This window comes from Oncorhynchus masou, chromosome 18 (genome assembly GCF_036934945.1).
Source record: "Oncorhynchus masou masou isolate Uvic2021 chromosome 18, UVic_Omas_1.1, whole genome shotgun sequence".
NCBI classification, from domain to species: Eukaryota; Metazoa; Chordata; class Actinopteri; order Salmoniformes; family Salmonidae; genus Oncorhynchus; species Oncorhynchus masou.
The window spans coordinates 591,887-613,933 of NC_088229.1; the positions used below are offsets into that span (position 1 = coordinate 591,887).

General features: G+C 46.8%; 1 protein-coding gene across 2 annotated transcripts in view; it reads left to right on the forward strand.

The window, feature by feature from the left end:
• LOC135503819 (mitochondrial carnitine/acylcarnitine carrier protein-like) overlaps positions 1–10,249 on the forward strand; it is a 37,925-nt gene extending 27,676 nt beyond the window's left edge. For both annotated transcript variants that reach the window (XM_064921958.1, XM_064921959.1), the window contains exon 9: positions 9,089–10,249. In XM_064921958.1, coding sequence (XP_064778030.1) covers positions 9,089–9,151 — 63 coding nt within the window. In that variant the 3' untranslated portion in view covers positions 9,152–10,249. The remainder of the gene's footprint in view (positions 1–9,088) is intronic.
• Positions 10,250–22,047: the final 11,798 nt, after the last annotated feature.

The window sequence follows — 22,047 nt, forward strand, 5'->3', positions numbered from 1 at the left end:
GGAAGACTGGTGGAGGACCCCCAGCCAGGCCAGAGACAGATGAGCTGGGGGACTGGTGGAGGACCCCCAGTAAGACCAGAGACAGATGAGCTGGAAGACTGGTGGAGGACCCCCAGTCAGGCAAGAGACAGATGAGCTTGGGGACTGGTGGAGGACCCCCAGTAAGACCAGAGACAGATGTGCTGGGAGACTGGTGGAGGACCCCCAGTAAGAACAGAGACAGATGAGCTGGGAGACAGGTGGAGGACCCCCAGTAAGACCAGAGACAGATGTGCTGGGAGACTGGTGGAGGACCCCCAGTAAGACCAGAGACAGATGAGCTGGGAGACTGGTGGAGGACTCCCAGTAAGACCAGAGACAGATAAGCTGGAAGACTGGTGGAGGAGCCCCAGTAAGACCAGAGACAGATGAGCTGGGAGACTGGTGGAGGACTCCCAGTAAGACCAGAGACAGATGAGCTGGAAGACTGGTGTAGGAGCCCCAGTAAGACCAGAGACAGATGAGCTGGGAGACTGGTGGAGGACTCCCAGTAAGAACAGAGACAGATGAGCTGGAAGACTGGTGGAGGAGCCCCAGTAAGACCAGAGACAGATGTGCTGGGAGACAGGTGGAGGACCCCCAGGAAGACCACAGACAGATGAGCTGGAAGACTGGTGGAGGACCCCCAGTCAGGCCAGAGACGGATGAGCTGGGGGACTGGTGGAGGACCTCCAGTAAGACCAGAGGAGCTGGGGGACTGGTGGAGGACCCCAGTCAGGCCAGAGACAGATGAGCTGGGGGACTGGTGGAGGACACCCAGTAAGACCAGAGACAGATGAGCTGGGAGACTGGTGTATGGAGGACCCCCAGTAAGAACAGAGACAGATGAGCTGGGAGACAGGTGGAGGACCCCCAGTAAGACCAGAGACAGATGAGCTTGAAGACTGGTGGAGGACCCCCAGTAAGACCAGAGACAGATGAGCTGGAAGACTGGTGGAAGACCCCCAGTCAGGCCAGAGACAGATGAGCTGGGGGACTGGTGGAGGACCCCCAGTAAGACCAGAGACAGATGAGCTGGGGGATTGGTGGAGGACCCCCAGTAAGACCAGAGACAGATGAGCTGGGGGACTGGTGGAAGACCCTCAGTAAGACCAGAGACAGATGGGGGACTGGTGGAGGACCCCCAGTTAGACTAGAGGAGCTGGGGGACTGGTGGAGGACCCCCAGTAAGACCAGAGACAGATGAGCTGGGAGAAAGGTGGAGGAACCCCAGGAAGACCAGAGACAGATGAGCTGGAAGACTGGTGGAGGACCCCCAGTCAGGCCAGAGACAGATGAGCTGGGAGACTGGTGGAGGACCCCCAGGAAGACCAGAGACAGATGAGCTGGAAGACTGGTGGAGGAACCCCAGTAAGACCAGAGACGGATGAGCTGGGATACTGGTGGAGGACCCCCAGTAAGAACAGAGACAGATGAGCTGAGAGACAGTTGGAGGACCCCCAGTAAGACCAGAGACAGATGAGCTGGAAGACTGGTGGAGGACCCCCAGTCAGGCCAGAGACAGATGAGCTGGGGGACTGGTGGAGGACCCCCAGTAAGACCAGAGAAAGATGAGCTGGGAGACTGGTGGAGGACTCCCAGTAAGACCAGAGACAGATGAGCTGGAAGACAGGTGGAGGACCCCCAGGAAGACCAGAGACAGATGAGCTGGAAGACTGGTGGAGGACCCCCAGTCAGGCCAGAGGAGCTGGGGGACTGGTGGAGGACCCCCAGTAAGACCAGAGGAGCTGGGGGACTGGTGGAGGACCCCAGTCAGGCCAGAGACAGATGAGCTGGGGGACTGGTGGAGGACCCCCAGTAAGACCAGAGAAAGATGAGCTGGGAGACTGGTGGAGGACTCCCAGTAAGACCAGAGGCAGATGGGGGACTGGTGGAGGACCCCCAGTTAGACCAGAGGAGCTGGGGTACTGGTGGAGGACCCCCTGTAAGACCAGAGGCAGATGGGGGACTGGGGGAGGACCCCCAGTTAGACCAGAGGCAGATGGGGGACTGGTGGAGGACCCCCAGTTAGACCAGAGGAGCTGGGGGACTGGTGGAGGACCCCCAGTTAGACCAGAGACAGATGGGGGACTGGTGGAGGACCCCCAGTTAGACCAGAGGACCTGGGGGACTGGTGGAGAACCCCCAGTAAGACCAGAGACAGATGAGCTGGGAGACTGGTGGAGGACACCCAGTAAGACCAGAGACAGATGAGCTGGGGGACTGGTGGAAGACCCCCAGTAAGACCAGAGGCAGATGGGGGACTGGTGGAGGACCCCCAGTTAGACCAGAGGAGCTGGGGCACTGGTGAAAGACACCCAGTTAGACCAGACAGAGAAAGATGAGCTGGGGGACTGGTAGAGGACACCCAGTAAGACCAGAGACAGATGAGCTGGAAGACTGGTGGAGGACCCCCAGTCAGGCCAGAGACAGATGAGCTGGGGGACTGGTGGAGGACCCCCAGTAAGACCAGAGAAAGATGAGCTGGGAGACTGGTGGAGGACTCCCAGTAAGACCAGAGACAGATGAGCTGGAAGACAGGTGGAGGACCCCCAGGACGACCAGAGACAGATGAGCTGGAAGACTGGTGGAGGACCCCCAGTCAGGCCAGAGGAGCTGGGGGACTGGTGGAGGACCCCCAGTAAGACCAGAGGAGCTGGGGGACTGGTGGAGGACCCCAGTCAGGCCAGAGAGAGATGAGCTGGGGGACTGGTGGAGGACCCCAGTAAGACCAGAGACAGATGACCTGGGAGACTGGTGGAGGACCCCCAGTAAGACCAGAGACGGATGAGCTGGGGGACTGGTGGAAGACCCCCAGTAAGACCAGAGACAGATGGGGGACTGGTGGAGGACCCCCAGTTAGACCAGAGGAGCTGTGGGACTGGTGGAGGACCCCCAGTAAGACCAGAGACAGATGAGCTGGGAGACTGGTGGAGGACACCCAGTAAGACCAGAGACGGATGAGCTGGGGGACTGGTGGAAGACCCCCAGTAAGACCAGAGGCAGATGGGGGACTGGTGGAGGACCCCCAGTTAGACCAGAGGAGCTGGGGTACTGGTGGAGGACCCCCTGTAAGACCAGAGGCAGATGGGGGACTGGGGGAGGACCCCCAGTTAGACCAGAGGAGCTGGGGGACTGGTGGAGGACCCCCAGTTAGACCAGAGACAGATGGGGGACTGGTGGAGGACCCCCAGTTAGACCAGAGGACCTGGGGGACTGGTGGAGAACCCCCAGTAAGACCAGAGACAGATGAGCTGGGAGACTGGTGGAGGACACCCAGTAAGACCAGAGACAGATGAGCTGGGGGACTGATGGAAGACCCCCAGTAAGACCAGAGGCAGATGGGGGACTGGTGGAGGACCCCCAGTTAGACCAGAGGAGCTGGGGCACTGGTGAAAGACACCCAGTTAGACCAGACAGAGAAAGATGAGCTGGGGGACTGGTAGAGGACACCCAGTAAGACCAGAGACAGATGAGCTGGGGGACTGATGGAAGACCCCCAGTAAGACCAGAGGCAGATGGGGGACTGGTGGAGGACCCCCAGTTAGACCAGAGGAGCTGGGGGACTGGTGGAAGACCCCCAGTTAGACCAGAGAAAGATGAGCTGGGGGACTGGTGAAGGACCCCCAGTTAGACCAGAGGAGCTGGGGTACTGGTGAAGGACCCCCTGTAAGACCAGAGGCAGATGGGGGACTGGTGGAGGACCCCCAGTAAGAACAGAGGCAGATGGGGGACTGGTGGAGGACCCCCAGTTAGACCAGAGGTGCTGGGGGACTGGTGGAGGACCCCCGGTAAGACCAGAGGCAGATGGGGGACTGGTGGAGGACCCCTAGTAAGACCAGAGGCAGATGGGGGACTGGTGGAGGACCCCCATTAAGACCAGAGGAGCTGGGGGACTGGTGGAGGACACCGATTTAGACCAGAGGAGCTGGGGGACTGGTAAAGGACACCGATTTAGACCAGAGGAGCTGGGGGACTGGTGGAGGACCCTGATTTAGACCGGGTAGCTGGGGGACTGGTGGAGTATCCCCAGTAAGACCAGAGGATCTGAGGGACTGGTGGAGGACCCCCAGTTAGACCAGAGGAGTCGGGGGACTGGTGGAGGACCCCCAGTAAGACCAGAGGCAGATGGGGGACTGGTGGAGGACCCCCATTAAGACCAGAGGAGCTGGGGGACTGGTGGAGGACCCCCAGTTAGACCAGAGAAAGATGAGCTGGGGACTGTTAGTGGACCCCGATTTAGACCAGAGGAGCTGGGGGACCGGTGGAGGACCCCGATTTAGGCCATAGTGACTGGGGGACTGGTGGAGGATCCCCAGTAAGACCAGAGAATCTGAGGGACTGGTGGAGGACCCCCAGTAAGACCAGAGGAGCTGGGGGACTGATGGAGGACCCCCAGTTGAACCAGAGGATCTGGGGGACTGGTGGAGGACCCCCAGTAAGACCAGAGGCAGATGGGGGACTGGTGGAGGACTTCCAGTAAGACCAGAGAAAGATGAGCTGGGGGATTGGTGGAGGACCCCCAGTTGGACCAGAGGAGCTGGGGGACTGGTGGAGGACCACCAGTAAGACCAGATGAGCTGGGGGACTGATGGAGGACCCCCAGTTGAACCAGAGGATCTGGGGGACTGGTGGAGGACCCCCAGTTGGACCAGAGGAGCTGGGGGACTGTTGGAGGACCCCCATTTGGACCAGAGGATCTGGGGGACTGGTGGAGGACCCCCAGTAAGACCAGAGGCAGATGGGGGACTGGTGGAGGACCCCCAGTAAGACCAGAGGAGCTGAGGGACTGTTGGAGGACCCCCAATTGGACCAGAGGATCTGGGGGACTGGTGGAGGAGCCCCAGTAAGACCAGAGAAAGATGAACTGGGGGACTGGTGGAGGACCCCCAGTTAGACCAGAGGATCTGGGGGACTGGTGGAGGACCCCCGGTAAGACCAGAGGCAGATGGGGGACTGGTGGAGGACCCCCACTTAGACCAAAGGAGCTGGGGCCTGGTGGAGGACCCACAGTTCGACCAGAGGAGCTGGGGGACTGATGGAGGACCCCCAGTTAGACCAGAGGCAGATGGGGGACTGGTGGAGGACCCCCAGTAAGACCAGAGGCAGATGGGGGACTGGTGGAGGACCCGCAGTTGGACCAGAGGAGCTGGGGGACTGGTGGAGGACCCCCAGTAAGACCAGATGAGCTGGGGGACTGGTGGAGGACCCCCAGTTGAACCAGAGGATCTGGGTTACTGGTGTAGGACCTCCAGTTGGACCAGAGGAGCTGGGGGACTGTTGGAGGACCCCCAATTGGACCAGAGGATCTGGGGGACTGGTGGAGGACCCCCAGTAAGACCAGAGGAGCTGGGGGACTGGTGGAGGAGCCCCAGTAAGACCAGAGAAAGATGAGCTGAGGGACTGGTGGAGGACCCCCAGTTAGACCAGAGGATCTGGGGGACTGGTGGAGGACCCCCGGTAAGACCAGAGGGAGATGGGGGACTGGTGGAGGACCCCCAGTAAGACCAGAGGCAGATGGGGGACTGGTGGAGGACCCCCACTTAGACCAGAGGCAGATGGGAGACTGGTGGAGGACCCCCACTTAGACCAGAGGAGCTGGGGGACTGTTGGAGGACCCCCATTTGGACCAGAGGATCTGGGGGACTGGTGGAGGACCCCCAGTAAGACCAGAGGCAGATGGGGGACTGGTGGAGGACCCCCAGTAAGACCAGAGGAGCTGAGGGACTGTTGGAGGACCCCAATTGGACCAGAGGATCTGGGGGACTGGTGGAGGAGCCCCAGTAAGACCAGAGAAAGATGAACTGGGGGACTGGTGGAGGACCCCCAGTTAGACCAGAGGATCTGGGGGACTGGTGGAGGACCCCCGGTAAGACCAGAGGCAGATGGGGGACTGGTGGAGGACCCCCACTTAGACCAAAGGAGCTGGGGCCTGGTGGAGGACCCCCAGTTCGACCAGAGGAGCTGGGGGACTGATGTAGGACCCCCAGTTAGACCAGAGGCAGATGGGGGACTGGTGGAGGACCCCCAGTAAGACCAGAGGCAGATGGGGGACTGGTGGAGGACCCGCAGTTGGACCAGAGGAGCTGGGGGACTGGTGGAGGACCCCCAGTAAGACCAGAGGATCTGGGGGACTGGTGGAGGACCCCCAGTAAGACCAGAGGAGCTGGGGGACTGGTGGAGGAGCCCCAGTAAGACCAGAGAAAGATGAGCTGGGGGACTGGTGGAGGACCCCCAGTTAGACCAGAGGATCTGGGGGACTGGTGGAGGACCCCCGGTAAGACCAGAGGGAGATGGGGGACTGGTGGAGGACCCCCAGTAAGACCAGAGGCAGATGGGGGACTGGTGGAGGACCCCCACTTAGACCAGAGGCAGATGGGAGACTGGTGGAGGACCCCCACTTAGACCAGAGGAGCTGGGGGACTGTTGGAGGACCCCCATTTGGACCAGAGGATCTGGGGGACTGGTGGAGGACCCCAGTAAGACCAGAGGCAGATGGGGGACTGGTGGAGGACCCCCAGTAAGACCAGAGGAGCTGAGGGACTGTTGGAGGACCTCCAATTGGACCAGAGGATCTGGGGGACTGGTGGAGGAGCCCCAGTAAGACCAGAGAAAGATGAACTGGGGGACTGGTGGAGGACCCCAGTTAGACCAGAGGATCTGGGGGACTGGTGGAGGACCCCGGTAAGACCAGAGGCAGATGGGGGACTGGTGGAGGACCCCCACTTAGACCAAAGGAGCTGGGGCCTGGTGGAGGACCCCCAGTTCGACCAGAGGAGCTGGGGGACTGATGGAGGACCCCCAGTTAGACCAGAGGCAGATGGGGGACTGGTGGAGGACCCCCAGTAAGACCAGAGGCAGATGGGGGACTGGTGGAGGACCCGCAGTTGGACCAGAGGAGCTGGGGGACTGGTGGAGGACCCCCAGTAAGACCAGATGAGCTGGGGGACTGGTGGAGGACCCCCAGTTGAACCAGAGGATCTGGGTTACTGGTGTAGGACCTCCAGTTGGACCAGAGGAGCTGGGGGACTGTTGGAGGACCCCCAATTGGACCAGAGGATCTGGGGGACTGGTGGAGGACCCCCAGTAAGACCAGAGGAGCTGGGGGACTGGTGGAGGAGCCCCAGTAAGACCAGAGAAAGATGAGCTGGGGGACTGGTGGAGGACCCCCAGTTAGACCAGAGGATCTGGGGGACTGGTGGAGGACCCCCGGTAAGACCAGAGGGAGATGGGGGACTGGTGGAGGACCCCCAGTAAGACCAGAGGCAGATGGGGGACTGGTGGAGGACCCCCACTTAGACCAGAGGCAGATGGGAGACTGGTGGAGGACCCCCACTTAGACCAGAGGAGCTGGGGGACTGGTGGAGGACCCCCAGTAAGACCAGAGGCAGATGGGGGACTGGTGGAGGACCCCCACTTAGACCAGAGGCAGATGGGGCACTGGTGGAGGACCCCCACTTAGACCAGAGGAGCTGGGAGTTCAATCTAGGGGCCAACATCCATTAATCTGAAGTTAAGCATCTGGCCAAGTCTTCACCTAGATCTAGATTAACTCTAATCTTCCTTCTGGAAATCAGATGTTTTAAATCTAGACTAGGGCAAGTGTGAAACTCTTTGAAACCATGTCTGAGAAATTTAGTCTAGGATTAGCCTTAATCTGTGTCCAGGAAACCGCCCTACAAATGGATAACCTGTACAAGCATGAAATGTCAGAGAGTGGGGTCACAGCCAGGGAACAGCCATTATTGACAGCGACCCTGGAGCAATTAGGGTTAAGTGCCTTGCTAAAGGGCAGATCGACCTATTTTTCACCTTGAAGACTCGGGAATTCGAACTACACTGAACAAAAATACAAACGCAACATGCAACAACTTCAAAGATTTTGCTGAGTCACAGTCAATAAGGAAATCGGTCAATTAAAATAACTTCATTCGGCCCTAATCTATGGATTTCACATAGAAACCTTGTTTTTCCTGCTCAATCAGCTTCTATCTCAAGGCCATCAGACTGTTAAACAGCCAACACTAACATTGAGTGGCTGCTGCCAACACACTGACACTGACTCAACTCCAGCCACTTTAATAATGGGAATTGATGGGAAATTATGTAAATATATCACTAGCCACTTTAAACAATGCTACCTTATATAATGTTACTTACCCTACATTATTTATCTCATATGCATACGTATATACTGTACTCTATATCATCGACTGCATCCTTATGTAATACATGTATCACTAGCCACTTTAACTATGCCACTTTGTTTACATACTCATCTCATATGTATATACTGTACTCGATATCATCTACTGTATCTTGCCTATGCTGCTCTGTACCATCACTCATTCATATATCCTTATGTACATATTCTTTATCCCCTTACACTGTGTATAAGACAGTAGTTTAGGAATTGTTAGTTAGATTACTTGTTGGTTATTACTGCATTGTCGGAACTAGAAGCACAAGCATTTCGCTACACTCGCATTAACATCTGCTAACCATGTGTATGTGACAAATAAAATTTGATTTGATTTGATTTGAACCGCTAGGCTACCTGCCGCCACACCAATCCACCTATCAGCATCCAGCATCACACCAACCTACCTATCAACACACAGTACCACACCAACCCACCTATCAACACACAGTACCACACCAACCCACCTATCAACACACAGTACCACACCAATCCACCTATCAGCATCCAGCATCACACCAACCCACCTATCAACACACAGTACCACACCAACCCACCTATCAACACACAGTACCACACCAACCCACCTATCAGCATCCAGCATCACACCAACCCACCTATCAACACACAGTACCACACCAACCCACCTATCAACACACAGTACCACACCAACCCACCTATCAACACACAGTACCACACCAACCCACCTATCAGCATCCAGCATCACACCAACCCACCTATCAACACACAGTACCACACCAACCCACCTATCAACACACAGTACCACACCAACCCACCTATCAGCATCCATAACCCATCATTTTCTTTCTAGGGTTCTTTCTGCTCTGATCTCCTCTCTGTCTCCCTCAGGCCTGTTTTCTAGGGTATGAATTGGCGTTAGAGTGTCTAAATTGGCTGGCTCCCACCTGGTGAAGTCTCCTGCTATGACCTGTCATTAAGAGGTTGTAACCTGAATTGACCTGTCGCTGTCTTCAGACTGGACTCTTCTCTTGACCTCAGTTTCATGCTTCCCAAATGGCACACTATTCCCTATATAGTGCTCTACTTTTGCCTAGGGCCTGTTGGTAATAGGGCTCTGGTCAGTTTGCACTATATAGGGAATAGGGTGATGGTTTTTGTTGTTGTATTTAACCTTTATTTAACTAGTCATGGTTTTTCATGACAACAACAATGTGAATTCTTGTCCTCCTTGTTGTTAATGTGGTTCTAAAAAATATATTCACTGATGTTTCAGTTTGACATCTTGTCCTGTTTCAGTTTGTCATCTTGTCCTGTTTCAGTTTGTCATCTTGTCCTGTTTCAGTTTGACATCTTGTCCTGTTTCAGTTTGTCATCTTGTCCTGTTTCAGTTTGACATCTTGTCCTGTTTCAGTTTGACATCTTGTCCTGTTTCGGTTTGACATCTTGTCCTGTTTCAGTTTGACATCTTGTCCTGTTTCAGTTTGACATCTTGTCCTGTTTCAGTTTGTCATCTTGTCCTGTTTCAGTTTGACATCTTGTCCTGTTTCAGTTTGACATCTTGTCCTGTTTCAGTTTGACATCTTGTCCTGTTTCAGTTTGACATCTTGTCCTGTTTCAGTTTGACATCTTGTCCTGTTTCAGTTTGACATCTTGTCCTGTGATTCACGTCTTGTTGAAGAGAAGTTTAAACGCACAGTGAAATAATGACAATCATGATATTTATTTAAGGGGATGATTTTGACATATTTCTGTGAACCTAAGGTTGTGTCTAAAAGGCACCTGATAATTGTGCACTATATTTATATTCATTATTCATTGTTAATAGTAACAATAAAGACGTGTTTGAATGTTGAAGATTTAAAATAAAATAAAAATGCCTTCATTTGTCTATTGACCAATTTAGGGGTTTTGATGTACATTTTAAATGTGATATAATGTGATATAATTTGATTAATTTTGACAATTAATCAAATCCATTTATGAGCAATCCAGATTTATCTCAGAACAGGTTTTATACATTTGTTTGAATAAAGTGTAATTTGCCAAATATGACATTGCTGTGTCTATTAATGCATAGTTTATGGGTAACTCACTGAGTCAAGGCCCTAAATTACCAGTGGACACTAATCTAAGGTTTTGAGCATAGAGAGGTGTATTCTAGATTCTATTTCTACCTTTATGGTATGCTAGGAGTAGGCCACAGCTATTTTCTAGATTGTATTTCTACCTTCATGTTCTCGTATTCAATTAGTTTATTATGTCTTTTAGCTGGAGGCATAGTAGCGGGAAGATCTTTGGGGCAGGAGGTGCTGCGATTTGTTTCACAGACAGACGGCTACATCAGTCTGCTAATACAGGACTAATAAAGGCCCAGCACACTACTTTTGTGAAAAGAATAAACCTTAATTCTCACCTTTCAGGGGTGCTGCAGCACCATAATATGGAGGTCCAAAGCTGACATTACAATTACAATGAAAGAAAAAATGAATTCGCAAGGAAATACAAAAATACTGACTAAAATGTATTCATTTTCTCTTTATCTGTAATAATTGTTCAATTACAAACTTATTAAAACTTTAATTAATTTAAATATTTATTAATTTAATATAGTTCAGTATTTCTTCCTCCCATATGAGAATGAGGGGGTGTCAATCAAACGTCTAGGAGTGGTATCTACTAGATATATCTTTTGTAATAAGAGTTATGACACTTATACTTGGATAAACTCTTCACAGTTGTGTTCAGTTGGTGTCACTGAATAGGCTGATACCCCTGATAGGCTGATGTTATTCATCCACAATCTATAGGTGAAAAAAAAGTATGCCCCCAATGCAATGATGAAGTCTAATATATCCACAATACGATTTTCTAATTTCTTTTTAGATTTTCTTTTTCTAATCAACAAATTGTCTTTTGTTGAATGTATATAACACTGAAAACTTGTTAAGCATTATCTTTGCAAATATGACATGATTCCACTATTTGATTATGTTTCAATGCGGGACATTTATTTTGAAGGCAAAAAATTCCACATTTTCCCAAAACTTTCTTGTACTTTCCTGACTTTGAGATACGCTTCATGGATATGGACCCTGGAAGAAAACTGTTGCCCTATAACTTGACCAGCTGTCCTTTCACCACAGGACTCTAGAGCAGGAGTAGACAACCCTGTTCCTGGAGTACCACAGGACCCTAGAGCAGGGGTAGACAGGACCCTAGAGCAGGAGTAGACAACCCTGTTCCTGGAGTACCACAGGACCCTAGAGCAGGGGTAGACAACCCTGTTCCTGGAGTACCACAGGACCCTAGAGCAGGAGTAGACAACCCTGTTCCTGGAGTACCACAGGACCCTAGAGCAGGGGTAGACAACCCTGTTCCTGGAGTACCACAGGACCCTAGAGCAGGGGTAGACAACCCTGTTCCTGGAGTACCACAGGACCCTAGAGCAGGGGTAGACAACCCTGTTCCTGGAGTACCACAGGACCCTAGAGCAGGGGTAGACAACCCTGTTCCTGGAGTACCACAGGACCCTAGAGCAGGGGTAGACAACCCTGTTCCTGTAGTACCACAGGACCCTAGAGCAGGGGTAGACAACCCTGTTCCTGGAGTACCACAGGACCCTAGAGCAGGGGTAGACAACCCTGTTCCTGGAGTACCACAGGACCCTAGAGCAGGGGTAGACAACCCTGTTCCTGTAGTACCACAGGACCCTAGAGCAGGGGTAGACAACCCTGTTCCTGGAGTACCACAGGACCCTAGAGCAGGGGTAGACAACCCTGTTCCTGGAGTACCACAGGACCCTAGAGCAGGAGTAGACAACCCTGTTCCTGGAGTACCACAGGACCCTAGAGCAGGGGTAGACAACCCTGTTCCTGGAGTACCACAGGACCCTAGAGCAGGAGTAGACAACCCTGTTCCTGGAGTACCACAGGACCCTAGAGCAGGGGTAGACAACCCTGTTCCTGGAGTACTACAGGACCCTAGAGCAGGGGTAGACAACCCTGTTCCTGGAGTACTGCAAGTACTGCAGGATTTTGTTTCATTAAGGCACCTCACCATGGGAGCGTTCAGTTTGCTTGAACGTTTGCTACATTGTGTAACGGTTTGTACTGAATGCCACGTTTTACAAAAACATTTGTGTACGGTCTTGAACCGACTTTGAGATACGTTTGCTCTGTTCGGTGGGTGTGGCTTGAAGCAGTGCATTTTGAACCCACAACCCAAACCCACCTTGTTTTTCAACCAGTCGTTCAGTACCGTTTCCAGTACGTTTTTATATACTGAGCGCAGCCCTGACCAACTAAGCTAATAGATCAGTTCAGTGATTGCCTGAATTCAACACACCTGGTCTTCCAGGTCGGTTAATCAAAAACATGAGCCTGCAGCACTCCAGGACCAGGGTTGCCCCTGCCCTAGAGGTGTTAGTCAATGCTTATGAACTGAATATTGTAAGTGAATATCCATATATCAATCAGTGGAGGCTCCTCAGAGTAGGACCATCCTCCTCAGTGAATGTTTTTTTAAATAATTGTGAAACAATAAAAAAAAGTTATCCTTTTTAGATTAAACTATACTAAATACATTCACGTCACCAAAAATAATTGATTAAAACACACTGTTTTGCAATGGAGGTCCCCAGTAGTGTAACGGCGTTCTTCGTTTGTCGCAAGAAAGTCGGACCGAAATGCAGCGTGTTGGTTACTCATGTCTTTAATGAAACAAATGACGATACATGAAATAACTTATAAATACAAAAACAACAAACGGAACGTGAAAAAACCTATACAGCCTGTCTGGTGAACACTAACACAGAGACAGGAACAATCACCCACGAAATACAATGTGAAACCCTGGCTACCTAAATACGGTTCCCAATCAGAGACAACGAGAATCACCTGACTCTGATTGAGAACCGCCTCAGGCAGCCAAGCCTATACAACACCCCTACTCAGCCGCAATCCCAAATACTACCAAACCCCACTATGAAATACAACAACAAAAACCCATGTCACACCCTGGCCTGACCAACTAATTAACGAAAACACAAAATACTAAGACCAAGGCGTGACAAGTAGCCTCAACAGCGCTCTCTGGGGTAACAACCTGGTGTAGCCGGAGGACAGCTAGTTCCCGTCCTCCTCTGGGTACATTGACTTCAATACAAAACCTAGGAGGCTCATGGTTCTCACCCCCTTCCACAGACTTACACAGTAATTATGGCAACTTTCAAACTCTTGTAGCATGAACTGACATGTTGTCAACCCAATCAAAGGATAAGAGAATTAATCAAGTACTGAAAGCATAAGCTACAGCTATCTTGCACTGCCTTGCATAAACTGTGGTGAGTAGATGACCCAAAAAGAGAGAAAGACAATAGTTGAACAGTTTAACTAATGAATGTCTTCAAAAACGAAAGAGAAAGAGCGAGAGAGCTATATTTTGCTACACTTACCTACTCAAACACCCAGCTCAAACAGAAAGGGATGCTAGCTGGCTATGGCTATGCAACACTGAAACCCTTCCAAGTATTTCTATTTGTATTTATTATGTCACAAACGTCGTCAGGGAAATGACCGGACCAAGGTGCAGCGTGGTGAGCGTATATTTCTTTTTATTTCGAAAGTCGCCAACAAAAACAAAAAACAAAGAAACTAACGTGAAGCTGACTAGAGCTATACAGGCCACTAACACAGACATCTACCCACAAAATACCAAAGGACAATAGGCTGCCTAAGTATGATTCCCAATCAGAGACAACGATAGCCATCTGTCCCTGATTGAGAACCATACCAGGCCAAAACATAGAAACAGAAAAAAAATAAACTAGAATGCCCACCCTAGTCACTTCCTGGCCTACCCAAAATAGAGAATAAAAGCCTCTCTATGACCAGGGAATGACAGGATCCCCATTAGTTCCTGCCAAAGCAGCAGCTACTCTTCAAGGGGTCCAGCAAAATTAAGGCAGTTTATACAATTTCAAAACATTATAATACATTCACAACACACTGTGTGTCCTCAGGCCCCTACTCCACCACTACCACATATCTACAACACACTGTGTGTCCTCAGACCCCTACTCCACCACTACCATATATCTACAGTACTAAATCCATGTGTCTGTATTGTGCGTATGTTATTGTGCGTGCACGCGTGTGTGTGTGTGTGTGTGTGCCAAAGTTTGTGTTGTTTTACAGTCACCTCTGTTCCATAAGGTGTATTTTTACCTGCTTTTTAAATCTGATTCTACTGCTGCATCAGTTACCTGATGTGGAATAGAGTTCCATGTAGTCATGGCTCTATGTAGTACTGTGTGCCTCCCAGCTAATTGCATGAATTATTTTCCTAATAATAGTGTAAAATTAACATTTGTACAGAAAGACCATGTGAGGGCCAAATTACAGAGGAGGAACTTCTTGATGCATTTAAAGCCTTTAAGGCTGGGAAAACTCCAGGGCTGGATGACATACCAGTGGAAGTATAACAAACATTTTTCTGATATCCTCAGAGGACCGTTATTATCATGTTTTAACCACTCCTATATAAATGGTAGATTATCGGGCACACAACAAGAAGGTCTGATATCATTATTATTATTACTTGGAGGCCCCCTACACTTCTGTGTTGTGATGCAAAAATCCTAGCAAAATGCTTGGCAAATAGAATTAAAAAAGTGTTATCAGATATTATTCATCCTAATCAGACAGGTTTTTTTTACATGGACGACACTTTGGAGATACTATAAGACAAGTACTGGAAACAATAGAACACAATGAAATATCGGGGACACCAGGCCTGGTTTTCATAACTAACTTTGAAAAGGCTTTTGATAAAGTACGACTGAAGTTTATATATAAATGCCTAGAATATTTCAATTTTGGGGAATCTCTTATAAAATGGGGTGAAGTTATGTATAGAAACCCTAGGTGTAAAATAGTAAATAATGGCTACATCTCAGAAAGTTTTAAACTATCTAGAGGAGAAAAACAAGGTTGTCCATTATCGGCATATCTATTTATTATTGCCGTCGAAAAGTTAGCTTTTAAAATTAGATCAAACAATAATATTAAGGGATTGGAAATCCATGGCTTAAAAACAAAGGTGTCAATGTACGCTGATGATTCATGTTTTCTTTTAAAACCACAATTAGAATCCCTCCACGGCCTCATAGAGGATCGAGATACTTTTGTCGACCTCTCTGGATAACAACCAAAATATGTGTACTATATTACGTCTTGGATCACAAAAAAAAATGCACATTTTATATTACCGTGTAGTTTACAAATTAAATTGTCTGACGGAGATGTGGACATACTCGGTATACAAATCCCAAAAGAAAGAAATTATCTCACTGCAATATATTTTAATAGAAAGTTATAAAAAATAGGTAAGATCTTGCTACCATGGAAAGGAAAATACCTGTCTATTTGTGTAAAAATCACCCTGATTAACTCTTTAGTCATATCACGGTTGACCTATTTGCTTATGGTTTTGCCTACACCTAGTGACCTGCTTTTTAAATTATATGAACAAAAAAAATTAAATTGTATTTGAAATGGCAAGCAAGACAAAATTAAAAGAGCCTATTTATATGACGTAAATTAATTCCGAGGGCAGATATTATTAAATATTAAAGCATTAGACCTCAAGAAAGGCATCAGTCCTACAAAAGTTATGCTTAAATCCAAACTGGTTCTCTAGTAAATTGGTAGGAATGTCTCATCCTATATTCAGGAAGGACCTTTTTCCCCTTTATTCAGATTACACCTGCTCACTTTCAGTTGTTAGAAAAGGAAATAATCTCCAAAATATCTTTATTTTTTTAAACAAGCCTTAGAAAGTTGGTTGCAATTTCAGTTTAATCCACCTGAAAAGACAGAACAAATAATACAACAAATATTGTGGTTAAAATCAAATATACTAATTGATTAAAAAAAATATATTTTTCAAAGAAATGTTTGATCTACTCAAAATTACAACCAACTAATTGCAGCATTACCACAAAATGGAAGAGGCAAGTAGAAGGGGAACAAAGTAAGGAACTTGTATGTCGGCCCTGTATTAAAGAACATAAAGGGTTAAAGAAAAGTGTGATAAATAAAAACACATACCAATTTCATTTAAGGACCAAAACACTGACTGCTGTACCATATAAATGACTAAATAGTTGGGAAGAGATTTTTGATGTACCCATTCCATGGCACATGGTTTATGAATTGATGCGCAAAACAACACCGGATTCAAAACTTCTAATCTTTCAATTTAAATTACTATACAAAATTCTTGCAACCAATAGAATGTTATATATATGAGGGATACAATCTTCCCAGCTCTGCAGATTCTGCTGTGAGGAGGCAGAGTCATTAGATCATTTATTTTGGTATTGTTCATATGTAGCTCGTTTTTGGTCACAGGTCCAGGAATGGCTGAAGAATTGCAACATGTGCCTAGAACTAACACTACAGATAGCAATACTGGGTGATTTGAAAAGCCATAGTCAATCAATCAATATAATAATTATTTTAGCAAAAATGTTTATTTTTAATTCACAATCTGTAGAAGCTATGAGAATAGAAAGGTTCAGTACATACTGTATGTGAAGCATCACAACACAGTTGAAAAATATATGGCAAATAGAAATCCAAAATGGATGATGTTGAGAGATAGATGGGAGGTGTTGAATGGAGCTGAAGGGTGGGACTAATAACAAGATAACCAATGTAAAACATACAGGGTCTGTAAAATATACTGTATATAGGCTCATTTTGTGAAATAGCACATTTACAAATAGAAATCAAACTGGTTGGACATCAGAAATAGAGGAAGGACTAAAAACAAACAAAATATAACTATTGTAAAAAAGATTGTCTGTAAAATGTGTATAAGATGTATAAACTGAAGGTAGAAGCCAAAGTGTTATTGTAAAGGTGTTCCTCCTCTTCGTCTGAAGAGGTGTAGCAAGGATCGGACCAAGATGCGGCGTGGTAAGTGTCCATATTGTTTAATAAAACATAAACTGAACACTCAATGAATACCAAACAATAAACGTGAACAAAACCGAAACAGTACCGTGTGGCAAACAAACACAGACACGGAAACAATCACCCACAAAACAACAGTGAAACCCAGGCTACCTAAGTATGATTCTCAATCAATCAGAGACAACTAACGACACCTGCCTCTGATTGAGAACCATACTAGGCCGAACACAGAAAACCAACCTAGAAACACAAAACATAGAATGCCCACCCAACTCACGTCCTGACCAACTAACACAAACAAATAACACAAGAACTAGGGTCAGAACGTGACAGTTATTGTTCATTAGTTTACTCCAATTGGGGGAATAATAAAGGTATGTTCTTAAAGTATGTATATCTATATAGGTATGTGTATATATATACCTGTATATGTATGCATATGTATATGTATATATATTTTTACCCAAAAAATATATGGGGGATTGGAAATGATGCTTACAATTACATTGATGGAAGCTACAATGTTCCTGAAATATAAAGCTTATTCACCTCTAAAAAATAAATAATAATAATAATAATTACACATGTTGGATGTCAGCGTGCCCTCCAGCATCATCATCTCAAACACAGAGAACTCTGCATCCATAGCTTCTCCTGACTCCGCTTTTTACTTTAACTGTCTCCTCTTGCTCTCATCACACAGGAACTCACATGTATGAACCGTTGCAAACGCACCACCTAGGACATCTGCCTTTTCTTTACTTGATACAGCTGTGACGTTTCATTTTTTAAAACATTTTCCAAACCGCACCAATTTCAGTCCCTTTATCAATAGTGGAGCAAAATTCCTGCAGGCCATGTCTCCCTTCTCTCTGTCTAAATCATTCTTCTGGCCATGTCTCGCTTCTCTCTGTCTTAATCATTCTTCTGGCCATAACTCCCTTCTCTCTGTCTAAATCATTCTTCTGGCCATGTCTCCCTTCTCTCTGTCTAAATCATTATTCTGGCCATGTCTCCCTTCTCTCTGTCTTAATCATTCTTCTGGCCATAACTCCCTTCTCTCTGTCTTAATCATTCTTCTGGCCATGTCTCCCTTCTCTCTGTCTAAATCATTATTCTGGCCATAACTCCATTCTCTCTGTCTAAATCATTCTTCTGGCCATAACTCCCTTCTCTCTGTCTAAATCATTCTTCTGGCCATGTCTCCCTTCTCTCTGTCTAAATCATTATTCTGGCCATAACTCCCTTCTCTCTGTCTAAATCATTCTTCTGGCCATAACTCCCTTCTCTCTGTCTAAATCATTCTTCTGGCCATGTCTCCCTTCTCTCTGTCTAAATCATTCTTCTGGCCATAACTCCCTTCTCTCTGTCTAAATCATTCTTCTGGCCATGTCTCCCTTCTCTCTGTCTAAATCATTATTCTGGCCATAACTCCCTTCTCTCTGTCTAAATCATTATTCTGGCCATAACTCCCTTCTCTCTGTCTAAATCATTATTCTGGCCATAACTCCCTTCTCTCTGTCTTAATCATTCTTCTGGCCATAACTCCCTTCTCTCTGTCTAAATCATTATTCTGGCCATAACTCCCTTCTCTCTGTCTAAATCATTATTCTGGCCATAACTCCCTTCTCTCTGTCTTAATCATTCTTCTGGCCATAACTCCCTTTTCTCTGTCTTCTCTCTGTCTTATTATATTATTATTATTATATATTATATTACCTTCCTACCCCTACACGTCTAACATGAGAGGTTGGCAGGGGTTATATAAATGAACTATTACAATGTTATTTCTACATATATCTATTCCCACACATTCCATTTCATGAATATCCAATACTCTCTACGTAATCTCCTCTTTTTTGGGGGGTGCTAATATGAAACATGGCCTTTAAACTTTGAACATGTTCTGTCATACTGAACGCATACTGGCATTGATCAACCAATGGTGTGTTAGATACCACCCACATAGGTTTGATTGACACCCCCTCCTTATCATACTGGCATTGATCAACCAATGGTGTGTTAGATACCACCCACATAGGTTTGATTGACACCCCCTCATTATCATACTGGCATTGATCAACCAATGGTGTGTTAGATACCACCCACATAGGTTTGATTGACACCCCCTCATTATCATACTGGCATTGATCAACCAATGATGTGTTAGATACCACCCACATAGGTTTGATTGACACCCCGTCATTATCATACTGGCATTGATCAGCCAATGGTGTGTTAGATACCACCCACATAGGTTTGATTATCATACTGGAGGAAGAAATACAGAAACAAATAAATGAAGAAATAATATAAATTAATAAAAATAAAGGGATAAATTATTTATATATTTATGTGTGCATTTATTTATTTATTCATGTATTTTCTATTTATGTGTGCATTTATTTATTCATTTAATTGTAATTAGGGAAGTTTTGGTCCGCCAAACCCTATTTCCTGAGTCTTTGGCTGGAGGAGCTTTCAAAGGACACTGACTGCTCTCACCTTTGGCACACTGACTTCATTAACCCATCATGCATTTCAACCATACCAGAAGTGTAGAGGTGGAGCTCGGTCTTTATACCATGAGCGTTATGGCAGCAGCATTAAGACTTCCGGTTTTCTGAATTTGCCTACAAAATAAAGGTCTGAGGTAAGACGCTATGTGTATGATACGAAATAAATCATGTTTGCAGCTTTGCATAGTGCCTGTTAAGATAACATTACAAAATGAAAACTACATCAGGGAAAAATCTAAACTAAAGAGAATGACTACTTTATATAATATAAGGTGGAGCACAAATTTGATGTGATTATATCCTACCCTCTGTATCATAGATGGTGGGATTTCTTGGGTGACTGTGGTCTAAATAGAGTTAGGGTTAGACTGTGGTCTAAGCAGCCCTTTCTACTAAATAGGGTTAGGGTTAGACTGTGGTCTAAGCAGCCCTTTCTACTAAATAGGGTTAGGGTTAGACTGTGGTCTAAGCAGCCCTTTCTACTAAATAGGGTTAGGGTTAGACTGTGGTCTAAGCAGCCCTTTCTACTAAATAGGGTTAGACTGTGGTCTAAGCAGCCCTTTCTACTAAATAGGGTTAGGGTTAGACTGTGGTTTAAGCAGCCCTTTCTACTAAATAGGGTTAGGGTTAGACTGTGGTTTAAGCAGCCCTTTCTACTAAATAGGGTTAGGGTAAGACTGTGGTCTAAGCAGCCCTTTCTACTAAATAGGGTTAGACTGTGGTCTAAGCAGCCCTTTCTACTAAATAGGGTTAGGGTAAGACTGTGGTCTAAGCAGCCCTTTCTACTAAATAGGGTTAGACTGTGGTCTAAGCAGCCCTTTCTACTAAATAGGGTTAGGGTTAGACTGTGGTCTAAGCAGCCCTTTCTACTAAATAGGGTTAGACTGTGGTCTAAGCAGCCCTTTCTACTAAATAGGGTTAGGGTTAGACGGTGGTCTAAGCAGCCCTTTCTACTAAATAGGGTTAGACTGTGGTCTAAGCAGCCCTTTCTACTAAATAGGGTTAGGGTTAGACTGTGGTCTAAGCAGCCCTTTCTACTAAATAGGGTTAGACTGTGGTCTAAGCAGCCCTTTCTACTAAATAGGGTTAGGGTTAGACTGTGGTCTAAGCAGCCCTTTCTACTAAATAGGGTTAGACTGTGGTCTAAGCAGCCCTTTCTACTAAATAGGGTTAGGGTTAGACTGTGGTTTAAGCAGCCCTTTCTACTAAATAGGGTTAGGGTTAGACTGTGATCTAAGCAGCCCTTTCTACTTCGTCTATTCCATTGGTCCCATTGGTTCCAACCCCTACCTCTTCTAAGAGTATCTGAAATACCCCCCCCCCCCCCCAAAAAAAAAACAGCATTTCGAGAACTAACACTCACACTTGACTTTTCTTACCCTTACTAGCATTGACTTTGCTGATAGCTACTTTAGTGAGGAAAATGTACTTACTATGACTGTGATATGTTGTTGTCCCACCTAGCTACCTTAATAAGATGAATGCACAAACTGTAAGTTGCTCTGTATAAGACCGTCTGCTAAAAGACTACATAATTTAAAAAAAAATGTATAAATTGCATATTGGCTTATAGAGAGAGAAAAAAATGTTCTATGTGGTAATGTGAAAGTATTGAGAATACTCAGTAGGGTCTGTAGAATTCATATATGGTGTCATCTCATAGTGCTCTGATTAATAGAGCTGCTGACCTTTTACTGGGGGTCAAACAGCTGAATTAAAATAGTGTGCTTGGATATTATACTGTACAAATATAGTACTGTACAGGAAAAACTATTATTTTTGACAATATAAATGTATTGTAGGTAATACTCAGTAGGGTCTGTAGATTGGATACTGTATGGTGTGATTCGCATTGTGGCCAATGGAATGGGGGAGTAAATGGCCTGCAACACTGTATTATTCAGAGCCCTATGAATGGGGGGAGTCAATGGCCTGCAACACTCTGTATTATTCAGAGCCCTATGAATGGGGGAGTAAATGGCCTGCAACACTCTGTATTATTCAGAGCCCTATGAATGGGGGAGTAAATGGCCTGCAACACTCTGTATTATTCAGAGCCCTATGAATGGGGGGAGTAAATGGCCTGCAACACTCTGTATTATTCAGAGCCCTATGAATGGGGGGAGTAAATGGCCTGCAACACTGTATTATTCAGAGCCCTATGAATGGGGGGAGTAAATGGCCTGTAACACTCTGTATTATTCAGAGCCCTATGAATGGGGGAGTAAATGGCCTGCAACACTCTGTATTATTCAGAGCCCTATGAATGGGGGGAGTAAATGGCCTGCAACACTGTATTATTCAGAGCCCTATGAATGGGGGGAGTAAATGGCCTGCAACACTCTGTATT